The sequence below is a fragment of the Salvelinus fontinalis genome, chromosome 20, assembly GCF_029448725.1.
Source record: "Salvelinus fontinalis isolate EN_2023a chromosome 20, ASM2944872v1, whole genome shotgun sequence".
Taxonomy (NCBI): domain Eukaryota; kingdom Metazoa; phylum Chordata; class Actinopteri; order Salmoniformes; family Salmonidae; genus Salvelinus; species Salvelinus fontinalis.
In genome coordinates, this window is record NC_074684.1 from 30,894,821 (window position 1) to 30,911,718 (window position 16,898).

The window sequence follows — 16,898 nt, forward strand, 5'->3', positions numbered from 1 at the left end:
GTGTGTCTTTTCAACATTCCTTTGGATTTTCCTTCACTCTTTCCAAATACCTGCAGCTTACCTGTCTATGAGGTTATTAAGTTGTGTTTTAAACATACAAAGATATCTTTGAAAACAAAAGAAAACAAAACTCTAACCAAACTTGTGGTACATTTGGGAAAAGCTCTATGACTCAGGGCTGTAGCCAATAGCAGTATCGGAAGGGGAGGAGCATATTAAAGTCATTCTGCTGAAGTGAAACTAAAGAAGGTAGCACAGAAAAGGTTTCTCAGACTCTTTAGACCTACTAGTCTCTCTGAACTAACTATACATTCTCCAGACCTCTTTCACAAACAGAAAGAACAGAGACAGCAATCACAGACACACGCAGGTGAGAGGAGACAACTGACTAACTACCGTGTTCATGTCTTTACCTGTTTTATGACTCATTTAGGACGATTTCCAATCTCTATGGTGAAACCATTTATCAAGATTAACTTGTATCATAATGACATTTTTACAACTAGTTTTGAATTTACACTCAAATACACTTAATGAATTATCAACTACAAGAGCTGAGAGATTCAAGGAATTGCTCAATGGTTTCACTTTTGGTCTCTGTCTAGATATGGCGTTATGCAACAGTCTCCTGTCTGAAGAGAACTTCCTGTGTTCTATCTGTCTGGACGTGTTCACTGAGCCAGTGACCATTTCATGTGGACACAACTTCTGCATGGCCTGCATCAGAAAGTACTGGGACAGTGATGACCTGTGCCAATGTCCAATCTGTAGAAAGAAATTCGACAGGAGACCTGAGATTTGCATCAATGCTTTCATTTCTGAGATGGCTGCTCAGTTCAGGAAGTCAGTTCAACTGAGAGCTAGCCGCAGCCCAGACCAAAACTTTGCCGAGCTTGGGAGAGTGGCCTGTGACGTGTGCACTGGGACGAACCTGAAGGCTCTGAAGTCATGCCTGGTCTGTCTGACTTCTTACTGTGAGACTCACCTGCAGCCTCATCAGATAGCCCCAGCCCTGAAGAGACATGAGCTGATTGACCCAATAAAGAGGCTGGAAGACAGGATGTGTAAGGAGCATGACAAACCTCTGGACCTGTCCTGTAGGACTGATCAGATGTGTGTTTGTGTCCAGTGCAAGAAAACAGACCACAAGACTCACTACACTGTCCCTCTAGAGGAAGAGTATGGAGAAAAGAAGGCTCAGCTGGGGCAGACAGAGACAGAAGTGCAGCAGATGATCCAGGAGCGACTGCAGAAAGTTCAGGAAATGAAACACTCAGTAGAGATCAGCAAGAGAGAAGCAGAGAGAGAGATAGCAGACAGCGTGCAGGTCTTCACTGCTCTGGTGCGCTCCATTGAGAGAAGCCAGGTTGAGCTCATTGAGGTAGTTGAGGAGAAGCAGAAAGCAACCGAGAGGCGGGCTGAAGGACTCATTATAGATCTGGAGCAGGAAATCACTGATCTACGTAGGAGACGCAGTGAGCTGAAGCAGCTGTCACACACTGAGGACCACCTCCACCTCCTTCGGAGCTCCCCATCTCTCTGTAGCCTTCCACCTAACAAGGACTGGTCTGAGATCAGTGTTCACCGCAGTCTGAGTGTGGAGACAGTGAGGAGAGCTGTGTCTCAGCTGCATGAGACAATCAGGAGTGAAGTGAAGAAGTTGTGTGATGCTGAGCTGAAGTGGATGCAGCAGTGGTCAGTGGATGTCACTCTTGACCCTGATACAGCCCATCCCTCTCTCATCCTCTCTAAGGACAGGAAACAAGTCAGATATGGAATTAGAGAAGAGAATCTCCCTGACAACCCAAAGAGGTTTTCAAAGGGTGCCAGTGTCCTGGGAAAAGATGGCTTCTCTGGGAGATTATACTATGAGGTGCAAGTCAAAGAGAAGACTAAATGGGATTTAGGAGTGGCCAAAGAGTCCATCAACAGGAAGAATGACATTTTCCTGGGTCCTGAGAATGGCTACTGGACCATATGGCTGAGGAACGCAAATGAATATGCAGCTAATGATGACCCAGCTGTTAACTTCCTCCTGAGAGAGAAGCCCCAGAAGGTGGGGGTGTTTGTGGATTATGAGGAGGGTCGGGTCTCCTTTTACGATGTGGAGGCTAGGTGTCATATCTACTCTTTCACTGGCTACACCTTCACTGAGAGAATCTATCCATACTTCTGCCCCTGTCTTAATGATGGTGGCAAAAACTCTGCCCCTCTGATCATCACTCCTGTCAATCACACAGACTGAAGTTTTTGTAATGTATTTTATTTAAAAACATAATTATCACAACAAAATACATACACAGTACATATCATTAAATAAACGTTTCCTTTGTGTTTTTGACTTTTCACCCCAAAAATAGTAAAATAAGCTAAATGTAAATGGTATGTATTGTTCTACTGTCCTCCATTTTGGTAAGAGTAATTTCACCACTGTATACAATACTTTGACTGTTTGCTTACCAATGTACTTTTTGCCCTGGTTTCTTGAATAATTACATTACTCAATTTCCTGGTTTCTCGTCATCATTATTTCTGATTGGTTCATATTGTTCAAGTATAATGACATAATTGAGAATAATTTTCTTCTAATGACCATTTTGTTCTTAAGGAAAGGGGTGTTCTGTCTTAGGATGGCACAGTGCTGTGTACATAAATTACCATTAGGGATGAATAATATATCGGTGAACATATCGAAATTGGACGATATTAGCTAAAAATGCCAACATCGGATTCCGCCGATGTCTAGTTTAACGCCGATGAGCAAAACCGATGTCAAAGCTGACATGCATGTCTATATAACGTAGGTACATGATGTAATGAAACCACATAAAATGTTGTGCTACACGTGCAACACAGCATCCCTAACCTAGCCCACAATGTCTGCTGTGTGGATCGAGCAGTCAACAAGTCGAGCAGTCATTTGAAAGAATAAGAAAATTTAAACGAGACAACTCAAAAGGTGAAATCCATTAAAGCCAAGATAATGGAATTTATTGCCCTTGACAATCAACCGTTCTCTGTCGTGGGTGATGTTGGCCTTCACCGACTGGTCGAGCACCGGTACACACTACCAAGTGCGCTATTTTTCAGATGTTGCCCTACACAGTAATGGTGTCACTGCTATTAGCTTCACGACATACATATTATGGAATGCCATTTGGGTTTTTGCGTGTCAAAAAAGACACAGTAGCACTGTCAAAGCTGTACAAAAAAGTCTGCGAACAAGCAAACACCGGACACGAACGATGTGTTTGCAATACCGCGTTGGTAATAAAGCATAATTTGATTGGCCACAACTTCTGGGGTAGCTAGCTTTAGCTTGGTACCTAGCTAGCACCAATACAACCAGCCTAAAAACAATGAGCAGTAGAAACTGCAGTCAATTTCATTATTCTTGGCAATGATTTAGGAATCTTTGTGAGTGAGTATTAGCTAGGTTGCCACTTGTTGTTCGCCTATTGAAATTGAACTTCAGTTCAGGAAAATAAATAGTTAGCTAGCTACTTAACCCTGTTGCCCAAAGCTAACGTTATAAGCAGCCAGCTAGCTTCATCAGGTTAGTGACGCTCGACCGGACTGACCGGACTTGGTTATGTGTTGTGAAGCTAGCCACAATAAGGATTAGGCACAATAGTAGAATTTGCAGTTTGCCTTCAAAATAAAAGTATGTCATTCACAGTGATGCAAATGAATTCAAATAGTTGAATTATGCCATACTTTTATTTTGAAGGCTAACGTCAAAGTCCACTATTGCGGCTAATCCTTATTGTGGCTAGCTTCACATAGATGGGTCTTATAAATTAGGGTTATTTTAGATGATGACACCTAGCTATATAGTTAGCTAGCTAACTATAGCTACTGAAACAGATCATGTAATTTTTTATGACCAGCACTGTAGGTGCGCAAGACAACTTTACCAGCATCATAGCATACGTATAGGTGAATCGTTGTGACATGAAATGCAAGTGATAGTGTAATCAATGTGCAATAACTAGGTCAAAAATGTATGAACGTGTTAAATTATTATGTGATTTGCAGTGAAATTCATGTCCTGATTGGTCAACAAGCTTATTTGACATGTCAAATCGTGTTATCTACTGGTCATTGTTTTCTTTTTTGACATGCAAAGACCAAAACGGCATTCCATAGCAAAGACCCAAACGGGGTTCCATAGAAATCCTGTTTGAGAATGAAACGACTGAACAAATGAACAACAAAACGGCACAGGAAGTAAGTGAATGAAATAGGTTTTGATTATGTTTTACTGGTAATGGGGACATACGTAAACGCCAACAAAATAACTTTTTGTGTGTGTGTGTGTGTGTGTGTGTGTGTGTGTGTGTGTGTGTAACCTTTATTTAACTAAGCAAGTCAGTTAAGAACAAATTCTTATTTACAATGACGGCCTACCCCAGCCAAACCCAGACGAAGCTGGGCCAATTGTGCACCACCCTATGGGACTCCCAATCATGGCCAGATGTGATACAGCCTGGATTCGACCCAGGGACTATAGTGACACAACTTGCACTGAGATGCAGTGCCTTAGACCACTGTGTCCATGTGTGTGTGTTAACTATTTAACTGTACTAGAACGCTTAAAAGAACGCTAACATTTTCAATATCGGTTATCGTTTTTTGGCAAGGAAAATATCGGATATCGGTATCGGCCAAAAATGTCATATCGTGCTTCACTAATTACCATTTTATCACATGAGAAATGTGTCACCCACAGATAGGAACGTGGGATCCTCCCAGTGGCCTGAACATGACGGAGAACCACAAGAGCAAGACAACCAACATCACAGACTCTCTGGCTAACAAATCCCTCCGCGTCTCCACCATACTGGTAAACACACATCTGGCTAGGTCTCTGTATGTCTGTAGCCCCATACAGGTACACAGCAGCATCACTGAAGGCTAGGTCTCTGTCTGTATGTTGCCCTATACAGGCACACAGCAGCATCACTGAACGGATAGGTCTCTGTGTGTCTGTAGCCTCACAGCAGCATCACTGAAGGCTAGGTCTCTGTCTGTATGTAGCCCTATACAGGCACACAGCAGCATCACTGAACGGATAGGTCTCTGTCTGTATGTAGCCCTATACAGGCACACAGCAGCATCACTGAAGGCTAGGTCTCTGTCTGTATGTAGCCCTATACAGGCACACAGCAGCATCACTGAAGGCTAGGTCTCTGTCTGTCTGTAGCTTCACAGCAGCATCCCTGAAGGCTAGGTCTCTGTCTGTCTGTAGCCTCACAGCAGCATCACTGAAGGGTTAGGTCTCTGTCTCCATCACTGAAGTCACAACGACTGACAGCACAGATTTAACCCTTCGGTACTATCAAGGATAGGACTTCATAGTCTAACATACACTACTAGACCAGACATGGATGGAGTATGATGTTTTTTCTGTCTTTTCTCATCATTCTCTTTCTCGTTCCTTTTTTGAACACTCTTTGTTGCCGTCTTTCTCCACCTCTCTCTCCCCTGTTTCCCCCTCCCTTATTTGATGTTGCCTAATATTTTAATGATTACTTCATTGGCAAAGTGGGAAAACTTAGACAGGAAATTCCAACAATGAACAGTGAGCCATCGTACTCATGCATTAAAGAACAAATAATGAAAGAAAAGCATTGCAAGAAAGAATTTTGTGAAGTTAGTGTGGGAGAGGTGGAAAAATTGTTATCGATCAATAATGGCAAACATCCTGGCATTGACAACTTAGATGTAAAGCTACTGAGGATGTTAGCTGACTCTATAGCCACTCCTATCTGTCATATCTTTTATCTAAGCCTAGAGTCTTTGTCCTCAGGCCTGGAGGGAAGCCAAAGTCATTCCGCTACCCAAGAGTGGTAAAGCGGCCTTTACTGGTTCTAACAGCAGACCGATCAGCTTGCTGCCAGCTCTTAACAAACTGTTGGGGAAAATGGTGTTTGACCAAATATAATGCTATTTCTCTGTTAACAAATTAACAACAGACTTTCAGCATGCTTATAGAGAAGGGCACTCAACATGTACTGCACTGACACAAATGACTGATGATTGGTTGAAATAAATAGATAATAAAAATATTGTGAGAGCTGTACTGTTAGATTTCAGTGCAGTCTTTGATATGATTACTCATCACCTAGTTGTAAAGAATGTATGTGTTATGGCTTTTCAACCTCTGCCATGTTGTGGATGCAGAGCTACAGTATCTATCTAATAGAACTCAGAAGGTTTTCTTTAATAGAAGCTTCTCTAATGTCAAACATGTAAAGTGAGGTGTACCGCAGGGCAGCTCTCTAGGTAAAAAACTGTCATGGGGAGAAGTCTGTCTGTAATAAAGAGATGCTCTGCTTTTTTGACACCATCCTCCAAAAAGCAAGTCCTGCAGGCTCTAGTTCTATCTTATCTTGATAATTGTCCTGTCGTGTGGTCGAGTGCTGCAAGGAAACACCTAGTTAAGCTGCATTTGACCTAGAATAGAGCGGCATGTCTTGCTCTTTATTGTAATCACAGGACTAATATAAATACTATGCATGTCTAAGAGTTGAGGAGAGACTGACTGCATCACTTCTTATTTTTCTAAGAAACATTAATGTGTTGAAAATTCCAAATTGTTTGCATAGTGAACTTACACACAGCTCTGAGACACACACTTACCCCACCAGACATGCCACCAGGGGTCTTTTCACACAGTCCCCAAATCCAGAACAAATGCAAGAAAGCATACATTTCCATCTCAAATTGCTCAAATGAACAACAAACCTGGTTTCTAAAAACAGATAAAGCAACACCTTACGGCACAACGCCTATCCCCTATTTGACCTAGATAGTTTGTGTGTTTGTATTGATATGTAGGCTCGTGTGCCTTCTTTAAATTGATGTAGTTCTGTCCTTGAGCTGTTCTTGTCTATTAATGTTCAGTATTACAGTGGCAAGAAAAAGTATGTGAACCCTTTGGAATTACCTGGATTTCTGCATAAATTTGGCATAAAATTTGATCTGACCTTCATAAAAGTCACAAAAATAGACAAACACAGTGTGCTTTAACTAATATCACACACATTAATGTATGTTTCTTGTCTATATTGAATACATAATTTAAACATTCACAGTGTAGCTTGGGAAAAGTATGTGAACCCCTAGGCTAATGACTTCTCCAAAAGCTAATTGGAGTCAGGAGTCAACTAACCTGGAGTCGAATCAATGAGACGAGATTGGAGATTTTGGTTAGAGCTGCCCTGCCCCATAAAAAACACTCACAAAATGTGAGTTTTCTATTCACAAGAAGCATTGCCTGATGTGAACCATGCCTCGAACAAAAGAGATCTCAAACGACCTAAGATTAAGAATTGTTGCCTTGCATAAATTCTGGAAAAGATTACAAAAGTATCTCTAAAAGTCAGTCCATGGTAAGACAAAATTGTCTAGAAATTGAGAAATTTCAGCACTGTTGCTACTCTTCCTAGGAGTGGCCATCTTCCATAGATGCGCAGAATGCTCAATGAGGTTAAGAAGAATCCTAGAGTGTCAGCTAAAGACTTACAGAAATCGCTGGAACATGCTAACATCTCTGTTAACGAGTCTACAATACGTAAAACACTAAACAAGAATGGCGTTCATGGGAGGACACCATGGAAGAAGTCACTGCTGTCCAAAAAAAACGTTGCTGCACGTCTGAAGTTCGCAAAGAGCACCTGGATGTTCCACAGTGCTAATGGCAAAATATTCTGTGGACAGATAAAACTGAAGTTGTGTTGTTTGGAAGGAACACACAACACTATGTGTGGAGAAAAAAAGGCACAGCACACCAACATCAAAACCTCATCTCAACTGGAAACTACAGTCGAGGGAGCATCATGGTTTGGGGCTGCTTTGCTGCCTCAGGGCCTGGACAGCTTGCTATCATCGACAGAAAAATGTATTCCCAAGTTTATCAAGACATTTTGCAGGAGAATGTAAGGCTATCTGTCTGCCAATTGAAGCTCAACAGAAGTTAGGTGATGCAAAAGAACAACATTCCAAAACCCAGAAGTAATTCAATAACAGAATGGTTTGAAAATACACCTTCTGGAGTGGCCCAGTCAGTCCTGACCTCAAGCCGATTGAGATGCTGTGGCATGACCTCAAGAGAGCAGTTCACACCAGACACCCCAAGAATATTGTGGAACTGAAACAGTTTTGTAAAGAGAAACGGTCCAAAATTCCTCCTGACCGTTGTGCAGGTCTGATCCGCAGCTACAGAAAACGTTTGGTTGAGGTTATTGCTGCCAAAGGAGGGTCAACCTGTTATTAAATCCAAGGGTTCACATACTTTTTCCAACCTGCACTGTGAATGATTACACGGTGTGTTCAGTAAAGACATGACAAATTGTAATTGTTTGTGTGTTATTAGTTTAAGCAGACTGTGTTTGTCTATTGTTGTGACTTACATGAAGATCAGATAACATTTTATGCCAAATTTTGGTAAAAATTCAGGTAATTCTTAAGGGTTCACATACATTTTCTTCCCACTGTATGTCATGTTTCATGTTTTGTGTGGATCCCAGGAAGAGAAGCTGCTGCTTCCTCAACAGCTACTGGAGATCCTAATAAAACGCCAACAAATACCAAACTACCTTTGTCTTTTTCCCCCTCTCTGCCTCTCTCTCCTTTCTTCTTCTCCTTCCATCTCCTCCCCCCTCCCCCATGTTTCCTTAACAGGTGGAGCCCTACGTGATGTTCAAGAAGTCAGACAAGCCGCTGTACGGCAACGACCGCTTCGAAGGCTACTGCATCGACCTTCTCCGCGAGCTCTCAGCGATCCTGGGCTTCCGCTATGAGGTGAGTGGCTTCCCATGTGTCTCAGTTGGCGTAGCATGGTGCTTGTAACACCAGGGTTCTGGGATCAATCACGATGGTATGAAAATGAATTTGTGTACTACTACAAGTTTCTACTAAATTACATATATTGTTATTATTAATATTAATAGTTGTTGCTGTTGTCATTCTTATTCTCATTAATAGGTGCGCCTGGTGGAGGACGGGAAGTACGGGGCGCTGGAGGAGAGCACAGGCCATTGGAACGGCATGGTCAGGGAGCTCATGGACCATGTGAGTAGGGGGAGGAGAAGTGTACTATTGTCATGGTTACCATTGTGGTCATTGGTGGGTTGCCGTATTGACAAGGATACGATTGGTTGGATCATGGATAGCTTCACGGGCTTCAGATAGGTTCAGAGGTTATGTCTATAATGGAGCTTCACAGGCTTCAGATAGGTTCAGAGGTTATGTCTATAGTGGAGTTTCATGGTCTTCAGATAGGTTCAGAGGTTATGTCTATAATGGAGTTTCATGTTCTTCAGATAGGTTCAGAGGTTATGTCTATAATGGAGTTTCATGTTCTTCAGATAGGTTCAGAGGTTATGTCTGTAATGGAGCTTCATGTTCTTCAGATAGGTTCAGAGGTTATGTCTGTAATGGAGTTTCATGGTCTTCAGATAGGTTCAGAGGTTATGTCTGTAATGGAGCTTCACAGGTTTCAGATAGGTTCAGAGGTTATGTCTGTAATGGAGCTTCACAGGTTTCAGATAGGTACAGAGGTTATGTCTATAATGGAGTTTCATGGTCTTCAGATAGGTTCAGAGGTTATGTCTATAATGGAGTTTCATGTTCTTCAGATAGGTTCAGAGGTTATGTCTGTAATGGAGCTTCATGTTCTTCAGATAGGTTCAGAGGTTATGTCTGTAATGGAGTTTCATGGTCTTCAGATAGGTTCAGAGGTTATGTCTGTAATGGAGCTTCACAGGTTTCAGATAGGTTCAGAGGTTATGTCTGTAATGGAGCTTCACAGGTTTCAGATAGGTACAGAGGTTATGTCTATAATGGAGTTTCATGGTCTTCAGATAGGTTCAGAGGTTATGTCTGTAATGGAGTTTCATGGTCTTCAGATAGGTTCAGAGGTTATGTCTGTAATGGAGCTTCACAGGTTTCAGATAGGTTCAGAGGTTATGTCTGTAATGGAGCTTCACAGGTTTCAGATAGGTACAGAGGTTATGTCTATAATGGAGTTTCATGGTCTTCAGATAGGTTCAGAGGTTATGTCTATAATGGAGTTTCATGGTCTTCAGATAGGTTCAGAGGTTATGTCTGTAATGGAGCTTCACAGGTTTCAGATAGGTTCAGAGGTTATGTCTATAATGGAGTTTCATGGTCTTCAGATAGGTTCAGAGGTTATATCTGTAATGGAGTTTCACAGGCTTCAGATAGGTTCAGAGGTTATGTCTGTAATGGAGCTTCACAGGTTTCAGATAGGTTCAGAGGTTATGTCTATAATGGAGTTTCGTGGTCTTGTCTGTAATGGAGTTTCATGGTCTTCAGATAGGTTCAGAGGTTATGTCTATAATGGAGTTTCATGTTTGACCCTGAGGACCTGCATATTTGTGCTACAAATGGAGCCCAAATTGAGCTTGTTTCTCAATATAAGTACCTGGGTTGGATTGATGACAAGTTGTCCTTCATAACACATATAAAATGTGACTAAGAAGCTAAGATCCAAGATAGTTTTTATATAGAAATAAATCATGCCTCAATATTGAAAATAGGAGAAAGATTGTTCAAACAATGCTTCTCCCTGTATTGGATGTTGGTGATATTGTTTACATGCTGTTTTGAAACCCTCGGACGCAGTCTATCATTCCACAGTACGTTTTATCACAGGGGACAATGTTAGGACTCATCATTGTAGTCTGTATAACATGTGGGATGGACCTCTCTGTCTGTAAGAAGAGAGCTGCATTCTCTTGAATGTATTTACAAAGCAATCTGACAGAGACTCCCTCCATATGTAACGTCATTAATTAAGTTAAGAGTCATACGTTATCTAAACCCGTTCTCAGAAATGGATAACACTAGAGATCCCTTCAGTCTCCACAGATTGGGGAAAATCAGCATTTCGTTTTTTTGCCCCTAATTTGTGGAACAATCTGCGGAGTTCACTGCAGTTAGATGTGCTGGTGTCACTCAGGCAGTTTAAATACTGATTGACGACTTTTATGTAGTTGAATGTGATTGCTTTTATTAAATATGTTTATTTTGGTTGATTGTGTCCTGAATTATATTGTTTTAAACACATATATGTGTATGTTTTATTTAGAGGTCGACCGATTATGATCTTTCAACGCTGATACCGATGACGATTCTTGGACGACCAAAAAAAGACGATACCAATTAATCGGACGATTTTTATATAGATATTTGTAATAATAACAATTACAACAATACTGAATGGGCACTTTTATTTTAACTTAATATAATACAGAAATAAAAAGCAATAAGGTCTCAAATGAATAATGAAACATGTTCAATTTGGTTTAAATAATGCAAAAACACAGTGTTGGAGAAGAAAGTAAAAGTGCAATATGTGCCATGTAAAAAAGCTAACGTTTAAGTTCCTTGCTCAGAACATGAGAACATATGAAAGCTGGTGGTTCCTTTTAGCATGAGTATGAGTTCAATATTCCCAGATAAGAAGTTTTAGGTTGTAGTTATTATAGCAATTATAGGACTATTTCTCTCTATAGCATTTGTATTTCATATACCTTTGACTATTGGATGTTCTTATAGGCACTATAGCATTGCCAGCCTAATCTCGGGAGTTGATAGGCTTGAAGTCATAAATAGCGCTGTTCTTCAAGCATTGCGAAGAGCTGCTGGCAAATGCAGGAAAGTGCTGTTTGAATGAATGCTTACGAGCCTGCTGCTGCCTACCACCGCTCAGTCAGACTGCTCTATCAAATAATCAAATCATAGACTTAATTATAATATAATAAACACACAGAAATACGAGCCTTAGGTCATTAATATGGTCAAGTCCGGAAACTATCATTTCAAAACAAAACGTTTATCCTTTCAGTGAAATACAGAACCGTTCCGTATTTTATCGAACGGGTGGCATCCATAAGTCTAAATATTGCTGTTACATTGTACAACCTTCAATGTTATGTCATAATTATGTACAATTCTGGCAAATTAATTACGGTCTTTGTTAGGAAGAAATGGTCTTCACACAGTTCGCAACGAGTCAGGCAGCCCAAACTGCTGCATATACCCTGAGTCTGCTTGCACTGAACGCAAGAGAAGTGACACAATTTCCCTAGTTAATATTGCCTGCTAGCATGAATTTCTTTTAACTAAACATACAAGTTTAAAAAAATATACTTGTGTATTGATTTTTAGAAAGGCATTGATGTTTATGGTTAGGTGCATTGGTGCAACGACAGTGATTTTTTCGTGAATGCGCTTGTTAAATCATCACCCGTTTGGCGAAGTAGGCTGTGATTCAATGATAAATTAACAGGCACCGCATTGATTATTTGCAACGCAGGACAAGCTAGATAAACTAGTAATATCATCAACCATGTGTTACCTAGTGATTATGTTAAGATTGATTGTTTTTTATAAGTTTAATGCTAGCTAGCACCTTACCTTGGCTCCTTGCTGCACTCGCATAACAGGTGGTCCGCCTGCCACCCAGTCTCCTCGTGGAGTGCAATGTAATTGGCCATAATCGGCATCCAAAAATGCAGATTACCAATTGTTATGAAAACTTGAAATCGGCCATGCGATTAATCGGTCGACCTCTAGTTTCATTATTCTGTTTTTATTGTAATGTATACAGGGCTCTCTTGTAAAATAGATTTTTAATCTCAGTGTGACTCCCTGTTTAAGTAAAGGTTAAATAAAAATAAATAAATGGTCTTCAGATGGGTTTAGAGGTTACATCTACAGTATAATGGGGTCTGTTTTGGGTGGTGCACAAATTATAATAGGGGCGCTTTCCAGTTCTTTGACTTCCCAGTTCCCACCAACTACATTACACCTTTATTTAGCAAGGTAAGTTAAATTTAAAATATAACAACCTAGTTTAAAGGCCCGCCCTGACTTTTCCCTTGCCTATCTCAGCTCTTTTAATGTGATACCAAATCCCCTGATTGGTGAACTCCATCGATTCCCCCCCCCCCCCCCCCCCTCCCGCCCCCCCCCCCCCGTCTCTATTTTAATGTAATTGGTTCCAAATCCCCTGATTGGTGGTGAACCAGCCTGGCCCCAGATCTGTTTGATATCTTGTCCTATAGCCAGTATCACGTCAAACATGTTGTCAAGATGGCACAAACAGATCTGGGACCAGGCTATCTTCCCCATCTCTCTTCGCAGAAAGCAGACCTAGCGGTGGCTCCGTTGGCCATCACCTACGTGAGGGAGAAGGTCATCGACTTCTCCAAGCCCTTCATGACCCTGGGGATAAGTATCCTCTACCGCAAGCCCAACGGAACCAACCCGGGCGTCTTCTCCTTCCTCAACCCCCTCTCACCCGATATCTGGATGTATATTCTGCTGGCTTACTTGGGTGTCAGTTGTGTGCTGTTTGTCATAGCCAGGTAACATGCCATCCCTCACCCTTCGCTTTCACAAACCAGACAGTGGCTTTTCTCTGCAACTCATGATACTAGAACAAGCCCAGAATGTGGAGTTATTCTACCTCTAAAATTGAAACTCTATGCCTTAAAGGAAAGCTTTTACAGTGAAGTGTGACAGTCTGACAGACTGTGTATATGCCCTTAAGCTCATATAAAGATATCTTATGTAAAGTACTGTGGACATGCCTTGGCTTGTCTCCAGACTGAGGAAAATATGAAACAATCAGTGTGAGGCCTTGTCTGACCTTTGGTTATATATTGGTTTGCTCAGTGTTAGGCATTGAATACAGTATGTTTATTTAGCTATTATAAGTGTAGAAGTATCTTAGTGGCCAAAACTGGTTGCAATGACAAAATGATGAAGTAATATTGTATGCTGGTTGTAAAAGGATGTTTTTAAGACACCCTTTTCACAACCAGAAAAATACGTCTTTAGATGGTTGTAATCTGGTTATCTGCATCCAGAAAACCAGTTTACACACAGAATATGATGTTATTGGGAAGTCCCATTACAAATGCTGGCCGCTGGGTAGTAGAATTACCCTGCCCGAAGCATTGCTACATAACCCTATGTAGAAAAGTGTTAACTAACCCCAGAACTCTGGGGTGCCAGCTGTTATGTGTTCTTTGGTTTGACCCCAAGAGTTTTGTGGTTAATGCACTTATTCCAAATGTTACTGGCATTATGATCAGCTGAGAGGAAGGCAACAACTGTCACCTAAGTTGGTTCAGAATATGCACTTATTTTATTGCAATCTTTTTCGAACGTATGTTGGGTAAGTTTCTCTATATTTTCAATGTAGCCTTTCCATGCTCCTATGTTTACACAGTGAAATGAACCCAGATATAGGTGCAAGCATGTTTGTGTGTTTCTGCATGATGTGTGTTTGACATTGTGCTTCTTATAACACATCCACTTCCTTGAACTGTGTGCCAACGTAATGGAAATGGTTCGGTGAACCACGCTGCTCTCCTGATGAATAACCTTGCCTGAAACGTGAAGACATGGTCTTAGGAGGCTTTAGCTAAGCAGGCTAAAACAGTGCAATGGCGATTCGGGAAACCTGGGTTCTTACCCAGTAAATCACACCAATATTGCCTCTATACCATTGTGTTCATTATCAGATAACTCGTTCTATGTCTCCCATAGGGGTGTTGATGTGTAATAGCTCAAAGCCTGCTATATGCTATTTTCCCCCAGGCGTCAACTTGCTGAGCTGAGCTCTCTCATAATTGAAGTATTGACCACTCAACAAACAGATTGATTGGTTGTGTCCCTTTATGTCAAGGATATTGTTTTCTTTAATCCCCTACAAATAGATCTCTAACGAGTTAAAAGCTCATTGACCCACATCCAAAGGACTAAAAGGAAGGATTTTCCTACGTTCTACAATATTTTATTTTTATTCAGTTCCTAACGAAATGTAGTTCTTTAACTGCTCTTCCTTTATTGAGAAAGAAACGCAGTTGAAATTCCCTCAGACGGTGTTCACAACCATAGAACACCCACGTATTGAGTCGCGAAAGATATCTCAGAGAGCTCGGACAATGCATGGGCCACCATACACAATGAGGTCCCTGTCATTACATTACATATGGAGTTGTTCCTCATTCTGGCTCACACACTAGATACACACAAATCACAGTGTCAGGCTCTTTCCTTCACTCATACACACACACACACAACACACACACACACACACAGGCATGCATGCACTCAAACACATTCTCTCACACACACATATACAAACATGCAAAGACACACACACACACACCTACACACACCTCAGATGCCCTGAGACAAGAAGGGAAACAAATCTATAAAACCGGCTAGAGTGATTGAGTCCAGCAGACAGCTAATAGGAGGGTGCCTGATGAGTTTTTGTGGCTGAGGATAGGAGGAGAGAAGATGAGAGGAGAGGAGGATGGGAGGAGAGGAGGAAGAGAGGAGAGGAGGAGAGAAGGATGAGAGGAGAGGAGAAGAGGAGGAGAGGAGGATGAGAGGAGAGGAGAAGGATGAGAGGAGGAGTCCTTTTGTTATTCTGTGTGGGACTTTGCATGTCCCCTGTCTGCGCTCTGTCTGTGTGTCTGTGTGTGTGCCATCTTTGTTTGTGTGTGTGTGTGTGTGTGCGTGTGCGCGTACGCGTACGCGTACGTGAGTGTGTGTGTGTGAGTGTGCATGTGTGTGTGTGCGCAGGGTGACACTTCTCTCCTGCGGGAATCAGTGTGCAGAACACAACCCAGATGAATACAGGAGTGGAACGCACAGCAAAACCTCTCTCACACACACACACACACACACAATGCGTTTCACACTGTCACACAATGTCACAAACCACATGTTGCCACAGGGGACATTGAGCGGTGGCGCACGGTCGCCAGCGGATACAAGGAGACGAAGCTCATTGACATTCTGGCCTGTCAGGCGGTCGGATGGGGCTGGCAGCAAGTTTAATGGCCCACAATTCATCATGTTTGTGGAGTAAACGTCCCTTTATCACAGAGAACCATAAACACTAAGCAAAGTCATACTGATGAAATGTGGTTACAGTTTACAGTGGGATGTAGTGGTAAACACAAAGGTTGGTAAATGCACAACAACATTAACTTTATTTTATAAATGACAATGTGTGTCAAACAGCATTTACCCTCTGCTATATCCCTGGTGCTATTCATGTGAGAAGTATACACTGAGTGTACAAAACATTAAGAACACCTTCCTAATATTGATTTGCTCCTGCTTTGGTCCTCAGAACAGCGTCAATTCATCAGGGAATGGACTCTACAAGGTGTTGAAAGCGTTCCACAGGGATGCTGGCCCATGTTGACTCTAACGCTTCCCACAGTTGTGTCAAGTTGGCTGGATGTCCTTTGAGTGGTGGACCATTCTTGATACACACAGAAAACTGTTGAGCGTGAAAAACCCAGCAGTTTTGCAATTCTTGACACTCAAACCGGTGCGCATGGCACCTAATACCATATCCCATTCATAAGCACTTACACTCCCGTTCAAAAGTTTGGGGTCACTTAGAAATGACCTGGTTTTTGAAAGAAAAGCATTTTTTTTTGGTCCATTCAAATAACATCAAATTAATCAGGAATACAGTGTAGACATTGTTAATGTTGTAAATGACTATTGTAGCTGGAAACGGATTATTTTTTATGGAATATCTACATAGGCATACAGAGGATTCCTGTGTTCCAATTGGCACGGTTGTGTTAGCTAATCCAAGTTGATCATTTTAAAAGGCTAATTGATCATTAAAACCCTTTTGCAATTATGTTAGCACAGCTGAAAACTGTTGTTCTGATTAAAGAAGCAATGAAACTGGCCTTCTTTAGACTAGTTGAGTATCTGGAGCATCAGCATTTGTGGTTTAGATTTCAGGCTCAAAATGGCCAGAAACAAAGACCTTTCTTCTGAAACTCGTCAGTCTATTCTTGTTCTAGGAAATG

General features: G+C 41.5%; 2 protein-coding genes across 3 annotated transcripts in view; both read left to right on the forward strand.

Moving 5' to 3' along the window:
• LOC129817711 (glutamate receptor ionotropic, kainate 2-like) overlaps positions 1–16,898 on the forward strand; it is a 173,461-nt gene that overhangs the window by 108,447 nt on the left and 48,116 nt on the right. For both annotated transcript variants that reach the window (XM_055873210.1, XM_055873209.1), the window contains exons 10-13: positions 4,733–4,846; positions 8,689–8,808; positions 8,992–9,078; positions 13,180–13,403. In XM_055873210.1, coding sequence (XP_055729185.1) covers positions 4,733–4,846; positions 8,689–8,808; positions 8,992–9,078; positions 13,180–13,403 — 545 coding nt within the window. The remainder of the gene's footprint in view (positions 1–4,732; positions 4,847–8,688; positions 8,809–8,991; positions 9,079–13,179; positions 13,404–16,898) is intronic.
• LOC129817712 (zinc finger protein RFP-like) lies at positions 3–3,722 on the forward strand. The gene is made up of 2 exons (XM_055873211.1): positions 3–370; positions 606–3,722. Exon 2 carries the CDS (start codon positions 608–610, stop codon positions 2,243–2,245), a length of 1,638 nt encoding a protein of 545 aa, XP_055729186.1. The 5' UTR covers positions 3–370; positions 606–607; the 3' UTR covers positions 2,246–3,722.